Source organism: Anopheles maculipalpis, chromosome X, assembly GCF_943734695.1.
Source record: "Anopheles maculipalpis chromosome X, idAnoMacuDA_375_x, whole genome shotgun sequence".
Classification (NCBI taxonomy): domain Eukaryota; kingdom Metazoa; phylum Arthropoda; class Insecta; order Diptera; family Culicidae; genus Anopheles; species Anopheles maculipalpis.
This window is the reverse complement of record NC_064870.1, coordinates 17,166,709-17,186,681: the sequence shown is the minus strand read 5'-3', so window position 1 is coordinate 17,186,681 and position 19,973 is coordinate 17,166,709. Positions and strand designations below refer to the sequence as shown.

At 40.3% G+C, this 19,973-nt stretch overlaps 2 protein-coding genes across 3 annotated transcripts; one reads left to right on the top strand and one right to left on the bottom strand.

Moving 5' to 3' along the window:
- Window positions 1-226: 226 nt before the first annotated feature.
- On the bottom strand, window positions 227-11,277 carry LOC126564089 (zinc finger protein 32-like). Its single transcript, XM_050221021.1, has 5 exons — window positions 11,251-11,277; window positions 1,341-1,451; window positions 739-1,266; window positions 516-667; window positions 227-449 (listed from the first exon to the last, which is right to left on the bottom strand). The coding sequence occupies exons 1-5, from the start codon at window positions 11,275-11,277 to the stop codon at window positions 227-229; spliced, it is 1,041 nt and encodes a 346-aa protein (XP_050076978.1).
- On the top strand, window positions 5,468-8,072 carry LOC126561199 (microsomal glutathione S-transferase 1-like). Of its 2 annotated transcripts, none has more exons than XM_050217149.1 (3): window positions 5,468-5,624; window positions 7,614-7,699; window positions 7,786-8,072. In XM_050217149.1, the coding sequence occupies exons 1-3, from the start codon at window positions 5,499-5,501 to the stop codon at window positions 8,030-8,032; spliced, it is 459 nt and encodes a 152-aa protein (XP_050073106.1). In that variant the 5' UTR covers window positions 5,468-5,498; the 3' UTR covers window positions 8,033-8,072. The 2 variants fall into 2 exon arrangements, with proteins under 2 accessions (XP_050073106.1, XP_050073113.1); XM_050217156.1 differs by lacking the exon at window positions 5,468-5,624 and adding an exon at window positions 7,365-7,508.
- Window positions 11,278-19,973: the final 8,696 nt, after the last annotated feature.

Here is a 19,973-nt window from a genome sequence, read left to right as displayed (position 1 = left end):
CCAGTGTGTGTAGAAACAAAAAAAGGATAACCCAAGCGATTGTCTACCTCACACAACATCGAAGAATAAATCGTTCTTTCGAGGAAATGCAGTAAGCATTGCCGATCATGTGTACGAATCACGTGTAACAATCTTTAATGTTTTACCTAGCTACTTTCACAGCCCTTTTTGGCTTCTTATGAACAACCTTAACATACGCATGTAAACCGACATTCCTCTTACTTCACTAGCTGCTGGATATCTCATTCGGGTGAGCGTTACGAATATGTGCATTGATGAGGGTTTTGTACCGGTAAGTTTTGTCACAGTATTGGCAACGAAAGATAATTCCGGTGTGTGTCAATTCATGCGATTTCCATCCGCTTCGAGTTTTAAAGCGTTTCGAGCAATGCTTACAGGCATACGGTTGCTCTGCCGAATGTGACCGTTCGTGGGTTTGTAGCGATTCCCTATGAACAAATAGTAGTATTGGATGTAAAATTTGCCTTCGGATCAGTTCCACACTACGATATTACCTTGTCTTCCACGTTAGACCACAGACGGTGCACTTGTGTTTCCTTTCGTCACTGTGAAAGCGTCTGTTGTGTAGCCACAAGCTGCTGTTGTGACTAAATTTTTTGTTGCACGTTTTACATTCGTATTGTTTTTCGGTCGAGTGATGGGATCGCTGTAAAGAAAAATGCACATAAAACTGATGAATGTATTTGATTAACTGGGCATCTCTTCATTAATACGTACCATATGTGAGCCGTACGAAAAATAGCTAGTAAAACCTTTGTCACACTTATCGCAACGCTTTATAATTCGCTTCAGGTGTACAGCATCTATATGGCGTAGCAAATTTGAATTGTGTCGCATACTTTTGCCACAGTAGGAACAGGTGTATGGAGTTTCCTTTGTGTGCACGCGATTATGTGCATTAAATTCAAATACGAAGATGCCACACACATCGCAAAGCTTCTTATTATCTTCGACTTTTTTCCGCTTTCTTCGTTTGTCTTGCGGAAGTTCACCACTTATATCTTCGCTTGTTTCAATTTCACTTTCGGTACTATCGTATACGGTGTAGTCCACTTGCACTTCGGTTTCTTCGTCACAAACGTCTTCGTGGCTAGCGATGCCGGTTGTACCTTCGCCAAGTTCGTTACAGATTCTCCAAAAGGTTATATCATTCTTCAAGCATGCATTTCGAAAAGTTACAAATTTATTGAGTGTTTCGTCGCAATCATCACACACTACGTACTGGGAAGTTTCATCATCTAGATGCTACAAAGACGAACGTAAACGTAAGGCAAACACACAAGCAATAGAGAGGTAGCAAAAGAGAATAGGTGACCTACCTGTACACCGGTCAACTTTTGGACAACTTCTACCGTAAGTGTATTACCGATCAGAAATGAAAAAGGGAAAAGTTTGTCTTGCTGTTGGCAAAGACAAAATCGGCACATGTTGTAACGCACAAGCGGGTCCATGTTGTAAACACAACAAATGTAAAGTTTATGTTTACATTACCAAACGTCATTCCAAGCAACGGTAGCGTTTGACGGAACAGCTGAGCGAAACGCTTGGAAAACGCTTAAGTCATCCCTTTCAAAACGACAGTTGATGTATACAAATCTAGATATAGAAGGGAAATCATTAGAATCATTACAGGATTTTTGACCGTTTCACAGTTTTCAAGTTCGTTAAATGCAATATGGACGTCCCGGTGGTGCAGGCAATAACGGCGCCGGTCTTCGAATGGTGGGACCGGGGTTCAAACCCCATTGATGTTGAATATTCTACCTAACGGCCATGGGCCACGGGAAATTTGAAGCAGTTGAAATTGATGCGAAACTGCAAAAAAAAAAATCTGCGATCTGCAGAAACTTGCGATTTTAGGCCGCGGGCCACGAGAGATTTCAAAATAAAATGTTCAGGTTCTCATGAGTGTTTGTAAAATTTTCTTGCTTTGAAGTCGCGTTTTGAGAACCTGGCTCATACACAAGCTACCTTCATGAGGCAATTTCTTTATAGACAATATATTTGTGAAACCGCCCACTAAGGCACTACTAAGGCAATTTTTTTTATTGAAAAAACCCTTAGTAGTGGTTATAAGGGCAATTTTGTCAAGATGGCTGAGTGCAAGCTGAATCAGATTTTTTTACAGTTCAACATGGAATTCAACCATTTCAAATTTCCCGTAGCCCTGGGCCTTCTCGTTGTACGAGGCCTTAAGGCTAAGTTAGAATTAGTACACAATGTAATAATTCTAACTTACCTCTAAAAAGAGCCAGCTGAGGGAGAGGAGCTAAACAGAGAGGAAGACTAGCGCAGAAGGAAGATAGGCAACTGAAGAAGACAGATCGGATTAAGAAATAAAACAACTTATTGTTTTCAAAATCGGATCATTCGCACCAACAGAAGATCTCCTTGATGCAATCGCAAGGGGAGAACGAGGACAAAGACGGTGCGTTGATACATACAGATTAATGGGTGAGAGTAAGGAAAGAGCATCAATGGCATTTAGGAGAAGGGATGTAGGTAAATAAGGTAAACTTAAGCATGTTCGTGGCGAAATTTTAAGGACTCCAAGCCCAGCAAGTTACAGTGTAGGATACGAAGGATACGGATACGGATACGAAGTCAATGCTTAGCCAGAAGTGCCAAATGCATTGCGTATGGCAAAGCGAGTGAAAGTCCGCTGAATCCGCTACAACCCAACTGGCATTATTGCACGATTTCCACCCGGTTCTATGCGTTTCTATGCTTCTTCAACCCCCTCGACTCCACAAGCTTGAATGTCGTTGCTCTCGTCGTTGGTTGTTTCACAGTCATCCTTTTCTAACATTCTATTGCTTTTCTTCGCTCTCGCTCTTCTGGGACTTAGTCGTTTTCAGTTTGTTTATTTGGTGATTTTGATCAAAGGCAGCCAGCTTCATTGCAAAGTGAAAAATTGTGAAAGTAATTCGTACAGATATTTCTGTCCGTATTTTTCAACAATAATTACTGTAAATCTTATCTTTTCAGATCAGAAATCAATCAGAAGTCATGGGAGGACTCTCAGCTAACGATTGGGATAAAGATCTCGAGTAAAGAGACGAAGAGTGATTAACAGTGGTTCGTGTGTCTTTCGCTTTTAGGAATTCATCTAGTCCAGTACTGAAATCCATGTGCCTACTTCCGAATATAGTAAGAACTTCAGCGGAACCAGCGAAAACGTCAATGGCTTTTCAGCGCAACTCGAAACGATGGGGTAAAGAAAAGCTGTGAAGAAAAGCAGCTGAACACCGGATGGATAACCATTTCCTAAGGATGTGGGAAACATTCAAAATGTAGCATGAAACCTCACAGTGCGACAGAAAAACACCCGCTGTTGCATCTGCTATTGAGCACAAGTTGCTCCTTAAAATGCGGGTGTTTCATTCATACAAAGATGTTGCAACAAAATACTTAGGCATATTCCAGTGATCCAGAGCGGACTAGGAAAACAAACAGAGACTTCAAGCATCTGATGATGTCACGGAAGTCGGAAGCCTTGCGTATCAACGTATGCCATGATTGAATTATAGAAGACGGTCTGCAAAGTTTCCTCCTTCTAGTCGTCGATGGCTCTCTTTCTCTCTAGTTTCAGTTTTGAAGAGAAGACCCAACTGTCTGGCCTTTGGATACTCATTATACACTCTTTTCATAATTTTTTTTCTTGAAGGACGGCTTCGCCGTATTGCTCGTTGTACCCTCGTGACTGTAATGAGAAATTGTTTGAGGCATGTGTGTGTAATGCTCAATCTAACTAGCTAGACTATATTAGCGTGTTAGCTTGGGTTAGCTTGGGATTCCAAATGAGCTCATTGCATCTTATAACGTTTAATCCGTTTTATATTGTCATATACGATTTTAAAATCGTTTCGAATAATTTACAATTATAGTTCTTTACAATAGTAACTGTCGTTCAAATTGATTTTGATAATTATAATAAAAGATGTAGTAAAATTCGCTCTAAAGGTTGCATTCAACGGGCAAATGAAAAAAAAAAAATGTAAATTTAAAAATAGTTTACTTTTTTAGGTTGTTCAGCAAACATCAGAATCTTATGTTTCCTTGTACAATAAATTAAAAAAAACGTTGCGTTTCTAAACTTATGTGTGAACTAAGCTATACACGAGTTCACCTACTTAGTGTACAAACGTGTCGTACTCAAATGTGGCGATACTGAGCTGAGTATAAATTTTACTCGAGTCCATACGTGAGCATCTGTTTAAAACCATTAATGTTTCAAATTGATTGCAAATCGTTTCAAAAATATTGTAATATGATTGCGCGCACGTTAACTTTCGGCATCGGCATGCGGCCGCAATGCTCGATTGAGGAAGGTCAGTTTTCCTGGCGTCACCAATAATCAAGGTGGAAACACTCGAATCGGCACCGCCCTTTTGATTGTCCAGGCGATCATAGAAATCTGGAAACAGATTTCCCTTACTGGAATGGTGGAGACATCGAGGCCTTACATTGGGTAAGAGGACTATCGAAGCTCTTGAAATAAGAAGACGAATGGGTTTTAGATAGAGTAATCCTAGTCTTGGTGGTCCGTTCAATTCTGCCGGTCCCAAAACTATTTCGCTTTATTTATACCTTAATTTTCTGACAAATTCGCTATTCATAATATTGAGGTTAAAATAACATTTAACTGAAACCAGTTTCCGCTCGGAATAGCTAAGAGTGTTCCTTTTGCGTTCTTGGCTAAATGTAGGTTATTTGGTAAATTGGTGAATTGTGCCAGTAACGAAGTCCAGCATTCTGGGTTCTTCATCTTGTCAAAGCGATTCACCAAGACTACTTTAAAAACAAATCCCAAAAACAGCAATGGTTTTAAAACGAGAGACTTCAAATTCTCATTTTTTTTAATTCAATTATAACGGTTTTACTTTTTCGTACCAAAAATAAATCAATGTCAATTTCATAAAACAAGTATAGGAGGAACACATTCCCAGGTAATGTAATTGTAACTTTTATCCAATCATAATTCACAACCATAGCATTTAGAAAGCGATCATACTATCGATCATGTCTATTAGTACTATTCGATAAGCAATACGGCCAGCAATATGTTATTTATACGAAACCGACTGCAAAACTCGCTTCTATTAGTAGCCTCTCGACTTCGGCAGTTATCGGAAGGTCATGAGCGGTGTATCAGCGTTTCCTACACCGAGCGGCGTACCAGCGAAGAATATGAAACCCTCTTTGATCGTATGATTTTTTGCTTGGGCCTGTGGATTAACGTGGAGATATGTGACGGACTACACACGCAGCTCGGGGGTGGGGGCAGCATAGGTGGGGTTGACGGTAATGATGATGCTGCAAATGTGTTGAAGCAATCAGTAATATTCGGCAAGGGCTAGTGTACGGTTGGTGAATACCGCATTGTGTGTGGCGTCCGCAAACTGATCAGTCTTGTACGTCAATCTGAGTGTGGTGTTGTGTATAGTTTTGAAGTGTAACTACAGCTAAAATCCAATATGGCCAGCCCATTCGACGCCATCAATCCAGACGTGTACAAGGCGTACGTGTTTTGGTCAGCAGTGTTGGTAGCCAAGATTTTGCTAATGGCCCCGTTGACGGCTTTGCAGAGGTTTAAGAACAAGGTGCGTTTTTGGACAATTTAGCCCACAGTATATTCTTCAATCAAAGCGAGCAACTGAGAGCAATGTAAACTCGAACAAGAATCACAGTTTCGATGCATAAATGAGGTCTTAAAAAACCCAAACCCTGTTTTAAAAACAATCTTCCCAGTTATCTTTATTCATCTACGCAAAACGATTGTGTCGCATAAATGAAATCATGTAATATGAAAACCGTATCTATCACCAATAATCGTTTAACGTGTTTCTACTAGGGTTCAATGTTCTGTTTTAAACCTTTCCCACAAAGCGATAAAATACTTTTATCGCTAAACGAAAACAAAAACATCACTTACCTATACCGATAGCAGATAAGCACCAAACCGTTACGTATAGCAGCAAGCTGTGTAGAGCCTTAGGAACTGTGGACCTGACAAATATCAGGAAACAAGAGTATTAGCGTTACATAAGTATTTTATGCATTTTATGCGTACTCATGCTTATTTTTTTTGTTCATACAGATTGTTTTGAATGAGTGGTCATAGCCGCAAATGCTGTTAAATGTTGTAATATAAAGAGCGTTAACAGTAAGCTAATGATATTCCCATAGATAATTTTGAGCTCCAATGAGCTACAGTGGCATGTTGTGTAATTCTGTTGTTGTTGAAGTAAATAATTGTTTACTATTGTTCATAGCTGTTGATTGTGTGTGTATGTGTTCTACTGCTTGCAGACCACGACGTGTCAGCCTCAAGCCTACCAAAACATGCAAACATATAACAACGCGCGACCTTGTACTGAACAACTTTGTACATGGTCAGGGTTAAGTCAATTGACTTGTTGGTCAGTGAAATGAGAGATAGAGATGCATGAAAAAGCACAGTAAAACTATTGGTAAAAGGTAATGTTTTGCTTTTGCCATGGCTTAACGACTTCTACGTCATACCGGTCATCTAATGACTTGCTGATAGCTCGTAACGTAGTTGGATAGCCAGTCCCCACACTACGGGGGAACAGTATTGACGGGATTCGATCTTCTCTTCTGCCGTGTTAATACCTGCGCCGCTATCGCCTCTGCCATCAGACCCTAACGCAAGAAACTAAAGCAGACGATTATTAGACAGTCAACATTTAAACTGTAGGTTGGACTAATGGTAGAGGCGATAGTGATGATAGCGGCACCGATCTTCACACGATAGAACCTGGAATCGACTCCTGTCTGAATCGTCGATTTATACGCAAAACTGACTATCCAGTGTGCGAGTAAAGTCAGGCGAAACAAGTTATAACAGGACCTCTTAAGTTAGTGTATACAGCTAAAATGCAGAAGAGATTAAGTAGTGGTAGTGGGCTTCATTGGAGGTTGGTAAGATATATGTACAGACATCTGAAATCTGCCCGGCACTAACCGACACCTTTGATCTCGGGCTATGGTCAAAGTTTTGAGGTGAAAACAGACAAAACATCGACTAGAAACGTATAGACCTGCCTAGCTCGTGGTGAAAAAATAAAGCTAATAGACGAAAACTTTCTCCTCCACGTTGCGGAACGGCCCCGAATCTTTACGCCACCATACCACAACGCACCGGACAAGGAGAGCACACACGCACTGGAAAGGGAAAGCAGACGAAGCAGGTGTTTTAGTTTTTTCGGGAGTAAAACTAGTTTTTGTGTACCGTTCAACAGCGTCAGTCCTAAATAAGAGCTCGTCGTTGTTGTCGTAGTTGAACTATTCCCTGTTTTGTTGTAGTTTGCTATATCAGTTGTACTATTTTTTCCACAATGGCGAGCGTATTCGACACGATTAACGAGACAGTTTTGCAATCGTACCTCTTCTGGTCGTCGGTGCTGGTGATGAAAATGTTACTCATGTCACCGCTAACATCACTGACCCGTGTGCGGAAGATGGTACGGGATGGAACAGGAACTACACCGAGGGCGGAGAGGCAGTGCAATCTTTGTATTCAAATTTGAGCCAGACTAACTCTTTTATTTTCTAACCCTTCTCGGCAGGCCTTTGCGAATCCTGAGGATGCCAGTGCGGTCAGCAAGAAGTTAAAGCCTAAGCTGGACGATGCAGATGTGGAGCGTGTGCGTAGGTAAGTAGTTATTTTGTTTTATTTATTTATGTTTTGGCTCAATCCATCATACCACTACTCAACCATTCTTTACTACCGTGTTTTAGGGCACATCTAAATGATCTGGAGAACATTCTGCCCTTCTTTGTCATCGGTTTCCTGTACCAGTTAACCAATCCTGTACCCTTTCTGGCAATCAACCTGTTCCGAGCGGTAGCGGTCTCCCGGATTTTACACACGCTGGTGTATGCCGTCGTTGTTATTCCACAGCCGGCACGTTTTCTCGCATTCGTGGGTGGCATGGTGCCAACTGCCTACATGACGCTGCAGACGATACTGTACTTCATGGTTTAAAGTGATTACTAGCAGTACGCATTTACGATATGCACAATAAACTTAATCCGGCCGTTTAAGGCTCTGGTCAGGGGAGTTTCTATACGTTCAGTATTTTTTTTTGGTAGAAAGGCATTATTGTGAAAATTTAAGTAAATTAAATTGGGGGCTATTAAAAAAAATACCTAAAAAGCAAGCAAATCTTTAGTAACGATATTCGGTCTAGCCGTTCTTTTATGAAAATCACATCTTTGCCATAACAGTGCAATAAAACAAATATAAAAAAGCATCTCATTCACCCGACCGTATTGATGAGTAATGCAACAGTGCATGTGAAAAAAAACAACAAAACAACCTTGCACAGAACACAGAGCATTCGTGCTGTGCAAATCGCTTTGAATCGCTTCATAAAACCAGCTTGCTGGAAAATGGGTTTCCCCATGTACACAGACATTCCACATATGCATATAGAAAGTGACAAATATGTAACCTCTGGGATTCATTCCTCAACACATTACTTTATCTGTATATTATAAATATTGTGGTTAGTAAGTTTTGTCGTAAAATGTAACGGGTATCCGACGGTGTTTAAAAGTTCTATAAAACCAAATCAAAGGTTCATAGCAAACCGAAACTTTAAAATGAATCAATCCATAATGCGATCAATATAAGCAAAGTCCATGCCAGATTTGATGTCCAAACAGGAACGTCCATCCTAAACGTAACTCAGTAATAAACACAACATCTCCACGCGCCCGGAAATGGCGATCATTTTTGTCGGCTAGAAATGGTCAAACAGTCCCAAAGAGACGAGCGAAAGCAAAACGATCGTCGCTGCAGGGATATGCTATAGTGTCCCAGTGCCATTTTTTTGTCCGAAACCAAATCTCCTAAAGCATTCTTGCAGACAGTCAGGCCGAGAGTTAAAAGTACAAAACAAAAAAAAAAAAAGAAGGGAACGATACAAATGCCGTAGTTCCCACAGTTCGCGATGGTCTACGTGCAGGAAACGTGCCCAAACGACATGTAACGACGTCCGTAGCATGGGTTCCCTCTGTGCAGCCTGTTCATGCACGGGTGTCGAAGAGAACCGGCCGTAGAGCGGTACGGTTCTTCGCATGGAAAGTGACATCGGAATGGCTGTAGCCAAACGCAGGAAAAACGGCTAACACACGCATCTGCGAGAGGGAAACGCGACACTAACCCTTGGGGGAACAACGAAACAAATTGGCCGATTTGTAGAGAATTTTGGTACCGTGTCTAGTTATTTCAATGTTTGGTTCGATTCCATCGGTCCCGTTTGCACAAACTTGTATGCGCCCACAGGTTTGTGCAAAGTTAACTGGTTTTATTGCGCTCGTAATTAATCCTAACATAATAAAAAACAAAATACAATACTTAAACTTGTCAATTTTCACGGAAGCCTAATATCTGTCCGAAACAGATTTTGCTCAAGGCAAACTTATTTGCATGCTCAAACTTCGTTTACACGCAACGATTTAACTGCGCATATTGGCTTGTACAAGCCATTTTGTTATTAAATATTATAAAACAGAGTTTTATAAAGGGGCTGGTGCCTCTAACGATGGCAGCACCGATGTACTCACGACAGAACCGAATATTGGATCCCGTCCGGACACGAAAGTAACGCGCAAAGCATCTTCTTTTTGGCTTAACGACCTCTAAGGGCATGCCGGCCATAGAAATGGCTTTCTAGACTGCCGTTACCACGTAGTTGAATAATCAGTCCTCACTACGGGTACTGACACATCGTGCAAAGCATGTGTTAGTGTTTATTGTATTTTTTTAAAAATATTCGCTGAAAATTTAATTTTCGAGGAACTAGCGGCACGCTATAGGAAAACTACTGTCCATGATCCATGGAATAACTGTGTAAAATAGACTTAAAATCAACTGCACAAAATATGCTCTGGGGCACTTTTCATGTTTCGTTTAAGTAGGTTCAAAGAACCTATCAGGTTCGTTCCGTTTCTTTCCGCAAAGAAATTGGGTCCGTTCCGTTCCGAGAAAAAATGGAACTTTCCCATGATTAGTCCTTGGGGATAAACTTGCTCTATGTAAGGATTTTTTTAAATAATTTGTGGTACAAAAAAGAACGAGGCACGACAGGGTTAATCGAAGCAGATGAATCAGAGACGCGTGAGAACTCAGGGCACGATTCAACCGCACATATTATGAAGGGGAAAACGCATGAATCATCTGGGGTGCTCGGGCGGTACGTGAGTGCCTAATAAACGCGCTACGAAGTGTTGTTGATAAAAGCGCGGCTTCGCCTAGCTATTGCATTTATTTCACCACGAGCTGCGGGATCATCTGCTACGGCGAACAAACTGGACCAGTGCAAAAGCGAACGTTAACAGTTGCAATGCTGATGACCAGTGCAGTGAACTACAGTGTAGTGCAGTGTGATACCGCGTGGAGTGCATGTAAAGTGATCGGCAATCAAACGGAAATGCAAGTGTAGAGTACCAGTGCCTAACGTGTGTAAGCAGCGTGATCTCCAACTGTCAATACCACTGCCAGCAATGGTTTATCTAGTCTGTCGAAACAAGTGAATTACCAGAAGTCTTGTCGACAGAGAGATAAATCACTGTTTGTGGTTTAGTGCACCCGTCAGTCTTTGGAGCATCATCCACCACGCCACGCCATCCACATTCAACATTGCGCAATTGGTAGGTTCGGTGGAACAAAACGTCAAACTCACGCGCTCGCACGTGAAAGCTTTTGTCCAGCGTTAACCGGCGTCGTGCAAAACGTGTTCGTTCAAGTTCCGCATGCAAGTATGGGCAGCTATCGCGTTCAGTTTCTTAGCCACAATCAAATTAGATGAGATGAGATGTCCCGAGGCCAGAGCGGACATTATATGGAGCAATCTGGTAAGATGCAACTGTTAGTGGGTATTATGAAATGTTTGCACTTTCTTCTTAATTTAACGACTTGCTAGGTCATGCCGGCCATCTGAACACTTACTAAACAATATTGATACCAACAATAACTGGATAGCTAGCCCTCACTACGGGGTAAAATATTTGGTAATTTTTAAAAAAGTGTCTCTCAAAATCGGTTGATCTGATAAATCGAAACCACACACCCATCGACATTGTGCAATTATTTTCAGCACAATAAAACAAAACTAACGTAAATATTACACTATGCAAGAGAAGAGAAAAGGAATGGCTTGTAACAGGGAGCTGGATTGCGTCATTGCACAGAATAATGTGCATAGCGTGTGTGTGCGTGTCCATAACATTGGGGGCGGAAATTCCATCATTCGCTTTGATTATTCACCGTTTCTTACAGTCCGTAGTTTAAGAATGAGTTTGTTCCACGAAACCCCGATTACTCATCGGAACGGTCAGTCGGAAGTAGTAAAGGCGGGCTGGAAGATTCAAACGCCACAATCAACCGATCAACCGCAAATGCATTCAAACCGTCACCTAGGCAATTGCTACCGTAGAAGATGGACTGTTTCGGTGTGGTAAAACAGCTGATCATTCAGTGTGTCACGGTTTCGTCATCATGTTGCGATATCTCCTTCGTCTTGTGACGTTCCGAAACCGGACGCAAGGGACGGCACCACGTGCTTGTTGATGTTATTTTGACACAAAAATCGCGCAAACAGCATCTCGTCTTCTTGCGTGAGCCATTTTGCTGCTTTTCGGAAGGACTGTTTGAAGGTTTCTAACGGCTACCGAAATTCTGTACGTGGTTTAACACATGGATATTCTTGTACTTTCATGTGAGTTAGAAAAGCATGAAGTAATAGCGAATCGTATATGATAATTCTTGTTTGCTACGAACATGTATTTCTCAGATAAACCCTTGTTTATATATTTTTTATTATTTCGTAATTACGGACAGGCTGTATTCCTATTCTTTAGCAAATGTGTTATTTAAAAAAAAATCAATAGATAACGTCTTCGAGGTGACGTACCATAAAGTCATTATTCTGATGCCGTAACCATAAGTTATTGCAATAGTTTCGACATATTTCACTGCCACCTATGAATCACTAGCAAAATTTGCAAGACTAGCAGTGAATCATCACACTGGATTGCATCACGTAATAATATCTAGAATCGGATAATAATATCTAATCGGACGGATAATATCTTTATCTAGAATCCAAAAAGGTTTTGCAACACTCCACAACTCTAAGGATGTGGTCAAGCTATTGACAACATTACCTTAATAACCACTTAAGAGGATTTTTTTCTATACAAGTTTTCCTTAGTAGAGACTTAGTTGATGGATGTGCAGAAATTTTTTCAATAGGATAGTCACGTTTTATTGCTTGGTTTAATGAGTTATTATTGGATGATTTGTATACCATTGGTTAGGTTTCTTTTTAAGTTTTAGCGTTGTAAAAACTCACCATTTAATACCCAAGCAATAGGTTTAAACTGTGTCAGTGTTTTCATGTGAGGTAACTAAATTAAGAGCAATTCCAGCCTTGCATCCTATAATGCAATATATGTATTGCAACCAGTCACCTTCCCGACCAGCATGACTAAGGCGGAAATGGGCATGATTTAGCAAGACGCAGCCACAGGCTTATCACCTCTGACGCCGTATGTGTGTTCGATGAAGCGATATATCGCTTCACGGATGGAGAATGGGCCACACCACGGTGGAGAAGGGGTGGTCAGCTACGCGAATCAACTGTGGCGTCTAAACACTAGCTGGATGGCAAAACTTCGAACACCGTTGAACACGTCATGATACTTTCCCGGTATCGATGAGTGATGATGATTCAGCACGCGGTCCGGAGTGAACCGGGTGTGCACAAACTGGGATCATGTAGGATGACCATAAGGCTCTCTCCACGCCTTAACTTCCCTTTCCCCTAGGTGGACCGACAAACTCGGTCAAGGTGAGAGACGCTCGCGGTTTCCCTGCTACAGCTGACGAATGAACTTTACGCCGCATGACGCAGCGGTTTGCTAGGTTCGATGATGCAAGTGTTCATTGAAGGCGAGAAATGCGTGAGTTACCTTACGGTATGCCATGAATTTGCTGCTTAAAAATAATGGTGTCACGTTTAGCGGTTTCTGTTCGAAATAATAATCTTAATAATTCAGTTTTATTTCAAGAAATTGAAAACCACGTGGAAAAAAAGAACTCGGTTCTGCTCGGAACTACTAATTCTTATGTTTTTCTTCTTATATGGTTCTACCAACTGTAGCCGGATAGTCAGTCCAGACGCTATTAGATTTCTGGTTTTACTGTGTGAAAATCATCATCTCTATCTCCTTGGACACCGGACCCTAGACGAGGTTCACTTTCAGATATTTGGGAATTAAAAATTATCAGATACATGTACGTCAGAAATGCCTAATATTCTGCATGCTGTAGTTTCTCTTATCACTTATTTATCAGTAAATTTAAAATTAATGGATTTGACTTCAATAAATATCTTATTTTGCTCTTCCTTACACCGCTTTGAGGCCGGTCGAGATCTTTGCTTAAAAAAAGAAAAGAAACCTGGTTTCTAGGGAATTAACATTTTTTTAAAATTCAAATTTTGCATATTCCATCTAAATCATATCCAAAATTATGTTACATTTGGTAGCGTTGTTCTCAGATGCCTATAGCTAGCAACACGCGATGCTGGGTTACACTATTCCTGTTAGCAAGTGTCATCATAGAGCAAGTGTCTCATGGTTCAAAACAAACAGCGCTTTTGATAGAACTATCAATCACATTTGATCTGTGACCTAAAAAAACAGTATAGGCCCAGGGCCACGGCAAATTCAAACTGTTTGAAATCGATGTGGAACTGTAAAAAGCATCAATTTTGGGATTTCAGCTTTTTCTCCGTTGCCTCGTGTAGGTAGATTGTGAATGCGCCAGGCTCTCAAAAGGCGATTTCAAAAAGGGAAATTTTCTCACCCACTCATGAGTACCTGAAATTTTGATCCTGAAATCTCTTGTTGTCCGCGGCCTTACGAATGGCTGCTGGGATCGTAATGAATGATAGACGTCGTAATAGAGTGGAACGGTTCGACTAGGTCTGTTCATAATTTCCTTCTAATCTTCAATCCCAACCCTTTGGGCTGATAGTGGAGCATGATTGAATAGAAGAGGAGAGAAGGGGTGGGGTCTTAGTTGGTTGGTGACATTTTTTTTTTGGGTAACGAGATGATAAAACAAATATTCACGAATTGTTTTATGGTACATTGGAGCTAGAGCACAGGAACATTGCTCACAATTGCTTACAAAAAAAATAACTAAGACAATCAAGAAAGAACCCTTTCCGGATCTGCGCTACGCTCCGAAACCCCCTTCTGTACTTCGACTAGTACATACAGGATTGATAGACGACGGCGCACGACTATGAACGGTATCGAATACTTCTCTCAGATGCGCTACAGGTGCCTTCATTACCAGCCCAATTGAATCACTTCTCTGTGAAAGTGGGCAACTACCATTGAAATTTATCATATCCACGAAACTCATAGCTATAGCCGGAAGAATGCTAGAAAAAGACCTTAAGTGTGAGTCCCTTATTGACAGAATCAAACTTGATTACAACCAAATAACCGACCAAAAAATTCCGGAAATAATGAAACAAACTAGATATGGAATTCGCTCATGGCTCTCTCAACCACCCAAAATAGACCTGGACTTACAATACAAATGCCGCAACCAAACCAACAAAGCAATAATCCATCTATATTACAATGAGATGATCAACAATAAGTATAAGATTTACCACCAAATATTCACTGACGGTTCAGTTAAACAAGACAGTGCTGGCTGTGGTATCTATTCAACCACATGCCAATGTTCCATAAAACTCCCCATCAACACCTCAATCTTCTCCGCCGAAGCGATTGCTATTCTCATAGCAGCGGAAGAAGACTTAAATCCTTCGAAACCTAACGTCATTTTTTCAGACAGTCTTAACGTGCTGAAAGCGCTAGAAAGCGGAAGATCGCGCAGCCCACACGTTCAGAGAGTTGAGGATCTGAAAATCCTTTCAAATATCACTTTCTGCTGGGTGCCGGGTCACGTTGGAATCAAGGGGAAAGAGTTTGCTGACCAGTTAGCTAACAGAGCTCGTGAGGAACCTAACTGTTGCAACACAGAAATTTCTAAGCAGGATTTGATAAATTGGGCAAAAGCGACAACAAGAAACGTCTGGAACAAGTGCTGGCATCTGCAAAGCCACAGCTTCTTGAGGCAGGTCAAACCATGCACGGAACCTTGGGAAGACGTACAATCTAACCAAGATCAAAGAGTCCTCTCGCGTCTACGTATAGGCCACACAAATTTAACCCACAGATATAGAATAGACAAATCTGACCCTCCACTCTGTTGCTACTGTGGAGTAACAATCACAGTTACGCATATATTAACAGACTGCTATGGCTACACAGCCTCACGCACAAAGTACAACATTTCACATAACATAGATTTTGCCCTATCCGATAATCCCACATCCCAAACCAATCTCCTAAAGTTCCTCAAAGAAACCGACCTTTACAAACAGATTTAATTTTTTCTTTTCTTTTTTATTATTTTTATTTTTATTATTATTATTTTTTTTCCTTCGTTAAATTTTTTGGTAACCCAGTTTTCTTTTCCTTCCAGTCACAGAGAGAGACGAATGCAGTCGAAAGACGCAAAGTCTCTATAAGCAAAAACAACAAACAACAACATCGAATACTTCTGCAGCAGATCAATACCGCAATCAGGTATAACATCGAATAAATAAGGACTACTGTGTCCTCAAAACTATTAATGTGTTGGGGCGGCTCGGTGGTGTATGCGACAGCGGCGCCGGTCTTCAAAAGGCAGGGCCGGGGTTCAAATCCCATCCGGACCGTCCCCCCGTAGTGAGGACTGACTTACCACACTACGTGGTATCGGCAGTCTAGAAAGCCATTTCGATGGCCGGCATGACCTTAGAGGTCGTTAAGCCAAGAAGAAGAAGTGTCCACAGAACAAAGCAACATTTGAGCTCAAACTGCGTGCGTCAAAGGAATTGGTGAATTGTTAAATTTATTTTATCAGTAGCTGTGTCTTTGATTTCCCTCTCAAGTTAAACGTCAATTTTTTTCAGAATAGAAGGATGAGAAGAGAAACTGCAGCCAAGCTCCGGCTGCTGTTATTTCTGAACCGCTCGTCTGACAGCTGTAAAATTTCTGCCAGTGTCAGCTCACTTTACTGTTTATAAGCGAACCAAAGCATTTTATTTTTGGATTCATCAGATGATTAATTATTCATATAATGAGAAGAAAAATTAAGATCTGACCGATGCACAAAAAAGTATGTGAGACCCCAATAATTGTGTCGCTTGTCCGAATGTGGTAAACTGCCGAATTTGTTTTTTTCCGATTCGTTATCCCGCAGTTTGTGAAAAAACAAAATGATCGTGTTGGCTTGCCAAAGAGGTCATCAGACAATTTGCAACTTTGTTTGGACTCTAGAACTTAAAAGCCGGCCATGATGATGGTGTGGGCCGCCATAACCGCCGATGGTCGCTCGTCGCTCGTATTCATCAACAGTGGGGTCCAAATAAATGCGCAAATCTATCGTTAAAATATTTTGGAGGGAGCCGTGAAGTCCTGGGCACGCAAACATGTTGATCACAGACCTTGTACATTCCAACAGGACTCAGCACGCTCCACCCAAGAATGGTTACGAAATGAGTTTGTTCGCTTCATTTCCACCGCCTAATGGCCACCAAAATCACCAGATTTACCAGGTATTTTGGAAAGTAAGGTTGACGCTAAAAAATACCGAAGTCTCGATCACCACGAGCAAGTGCTCCGCCGAGAATGGACCAATACATCGCAGAGACGCTTTCGAGCAGCATGCAATGGCTTCATCAACCGTCTAAATGGCCTTATTCGTGCCAAAGGTGGCCAATTCGAACAAATCTGAATTGATTATGAAATTTGATGTTAATTCCGACATTTTTTGTTTTCATGATATAAAATTAAATATAAAAAATGAAGTTATTATATGTTGAAGTTTTTTAGTCTCACCCTGTATATAGCTGTGTCCACGCACGTGAGTTATAATTCTGTGAATTCTCATACTTTTATATCATAGTCTGATACACCACCTTCTGCCGTACTGACATCCAGGGTGGGCACTCAAATCATGATCAGATCGAAATCAGAATTTACCTGTTGAAGATGAAAATCCTTTAAAATATATACGTTATGCCGATACGAAGGCTAACGGGTGAAACATGTACATACATGTACGGAAGTTTTGTACGGAACAGACGTTGGACCACATCAAGCCATCAACGGTTGAATGGTCGTATGAGCGCGCAGTGCAAACAGGACACTCGTATTTCACCTGTTTAATCTGGGACGAACGACTTAGCCACATCTAATGATCGAGCGTGGCCCAAAAGCGAAAGAACACACTCGAGATCGGATAAAGACTTCCTGGGAATGTCACCGCAGCATCACCGGAAGGCAAAGGATGACGAAACGTTAGGCTGGAGGTTACGATACGATCCTAGACCTAGACAAGAGGAATTCGCAAAAGCTCCAATAAAGAATCTTGACTTGTAAAGTCACTGCTTGAGTAAAAATAATGCTGTTTGTTTATTAAGATACTGAATTTGCTGATTAAAAATTAAAGCATGCAGAACTTGTTTCAATATTTTAAAAAAATGTTTTTAACAGTATCCGGAAATTCAAATTCTGACTTCGATTTAAGATGTTATACCAATGAAATTGAACTGATTAATAAATCAAATGAATAGAAAGGGTTCATAATCTTCTTCTTCTTCTTCTTCTTCTTGGCTTTATCGACGACCTTCTAGGTCATCGAATAGATTGAATGGATTACTAACCTTCACCATCGAATGGCGCGTAGTTGGATAGTCACTACGGGGGGACGTAGTGACCATACCACGTAGTTGGATTGTTAGTCTTCACTACTCACCTAGTACTTTATATTTACAAAAAATAAAAAATAAAAAAGTGGGCTCGGTAAAACATGTTGAGCTATCAAAAAAAAAAAAAACATGGTGATTGAAAATGCTTTGCAAATGGTACATAGTGACCAAAAACCGGTATAATACAAAAATAAAATTTTCCAGATTTTGTTTAGAAATTCCTGGTTTCCCGGATGAGTGATCACCCAGAACATCCACTTTATTTTTTTATTCGTTTATTTATAGAGGCTTTCAGTCTTAGAGACTACATTCGCCTCTCTACTGTGTTAAAAGTGGTATAATCTAATACAAAACTATTGCAGGTGTTTCTTTAATAAATCCAACTTAAAACCATTCCAGCGTTAAAAGAGGATGGTAAAATATTGCTGACACCCGTCGAAAAATGTGAGTCTCTGAAATCGCATTTCCAAAACGCACTTAACACTACCATCAACAATTTCAGTAACCAAGTTAACGAAGTAAATACGACCTTTTTTCAATAATCAAACTATCACAGACTTTATCCCAAGATAACTTATTAGACCAAAAGATGTTTTAAAAATTATAAAAAATCTAAAATCCAAAAAATCCACTGGGATAGATAAAATAAATAATTAAGCAGTAAAAAAATCTTATAATATATTTAAACGTAATTTTCAACAGTTGCTTACAGCTAGGATGCTTTCCGACCAAATGGAAAAATTCGAAAGTAGTTGCAATCCCAAAACCAGGGAAAGATAATATTTAAGCGGCTAATTACAGACCTATCAGCCTTCTCAGTTGTCTTGGAAGACTTTTCGAAAAGATTATTGCAACAAAGTTAAGATCCCACACCGACAGATACAATATCATTCCAAACTGTCAATTTGGATTTCAACCAGGACTATCTACAACACACCAATTAGATCGACTGAAAAAGGATATTATTTCCAATAGAAACATAAAAAAAATCCAACGCTTTAGTATTATTTATTTATTTATTTACAATTGATTATGACGGTCCAGTGCCGTATTGTCAACACCGCTTGTGTTGAATAAATTTTACAATCATATTGATTAAGGCATTTTCTCCTTATTCTTTGCCTGGAGTAGAGAACATTGCACTTTGAACAACACCTGCCTCCCTTTTACGGCAGCGTTGGAATCGCCCTCGAGTGCAGTTGCCCAGTCATCGGATCACCCGTGGCACTACAAGAAATACACTTAAGACATAGACAACACATCATTTAAAAAGGAATGGTTGAATACGAATAAGGAGTGAAAGGATACTAGGGATGTAGAATCACGGGACAAGACCGTTGTCTCTGGCGAATCGCAAGATGATCCTCCACGCAGGACCACAGAAGGTGATCCATCCCGCTTTACTATTATTAAATTATTATTATTAGAGCGTTTAATACCATCTGGCATAAAGCTTTGATCTTTACACTAATAAAATTAAAGTTTCGTCATTATTTAATTCACATTATCATCACCTACAGAAAAAAATCAGTCCACATTTCAAATAGCACATCAGAAACATACACGCCTGGAGCAGGTGTACCGCAAGGAAGTGTACTCTTTCCTCTTTTGTTTAATATTTACATCTCTGACATACCGAAAATGAAGGATTGTAACCAATATGCTGACGATGTAGCAATAAGTGCCAATGGTAAAAAAGCTAAGACTATAATTAAAACTCTTAATAATGCACTTAACAGTTATTCAAAGTACTGTCTCAAATGGAAGCTTAAAGCAAATAGAGATAAATTGGAAGCATTATTTTTTACCCGTTTCACGAGAGCAAATAAAATTTCAACCACACAACCTCATATAGAAAACACACCTATACAATGGAAGGAAAATGTCAAGTATCTTGGCTTATTACTTGACTAAAGATTAACGTTTAGACATCATACAGAAAACACAATTATAAAATGTGAAAAAATCTTTCGTGCACTGTTCTCCTTTCTAAACAGAAGATCACAGCTTAGTTTTACGAACAAATTATTGCTCTATACTGCTTTAATCAGACCAATCATCATAGATACGTCT

Coding starts and splice junctions, on each gene's coding strand:
- LOC126561199 (XM_050217149.1), top strand. CDS start 5,499: ATGGCCAGCCCATTCGACGCCATCAATCCAGACGTGTACAAGGCGTAC. Junction 5,625..7,613: donor TGCAGAGGTTTAAGAACAAG/GTGCGTTTTTGG, acceptor CCTTCTCGGCAG/GCCTTTGCGAATCCTGAGGA. Junction 7,700..7,785: donor GATGTGGAGCGTGTGCGTAG/GTAAGTAGTTAT, acceptor ACCGTGTTTTAG/GGCACATCTAAATGATCTGG.
- LOC126564089 (XM_050221021.1), bottom strand. CDS start 11,277: ATGGACACGCACACACACGCTATGCAC. Junction 1,267..1,340: donor AAAAGTTGACCGGTGTACAG/GTAGGTCACCTA, acceptor TCGTCTTTGTAG/CATCTAGATGATGAAACTTC. Junction 450..515: donor GGTCTAACGTGGAAGACAAG/GTAATATCGTAG, acceptor ATTTGTTCATAG/GGAATCGCTACAAACCCACG.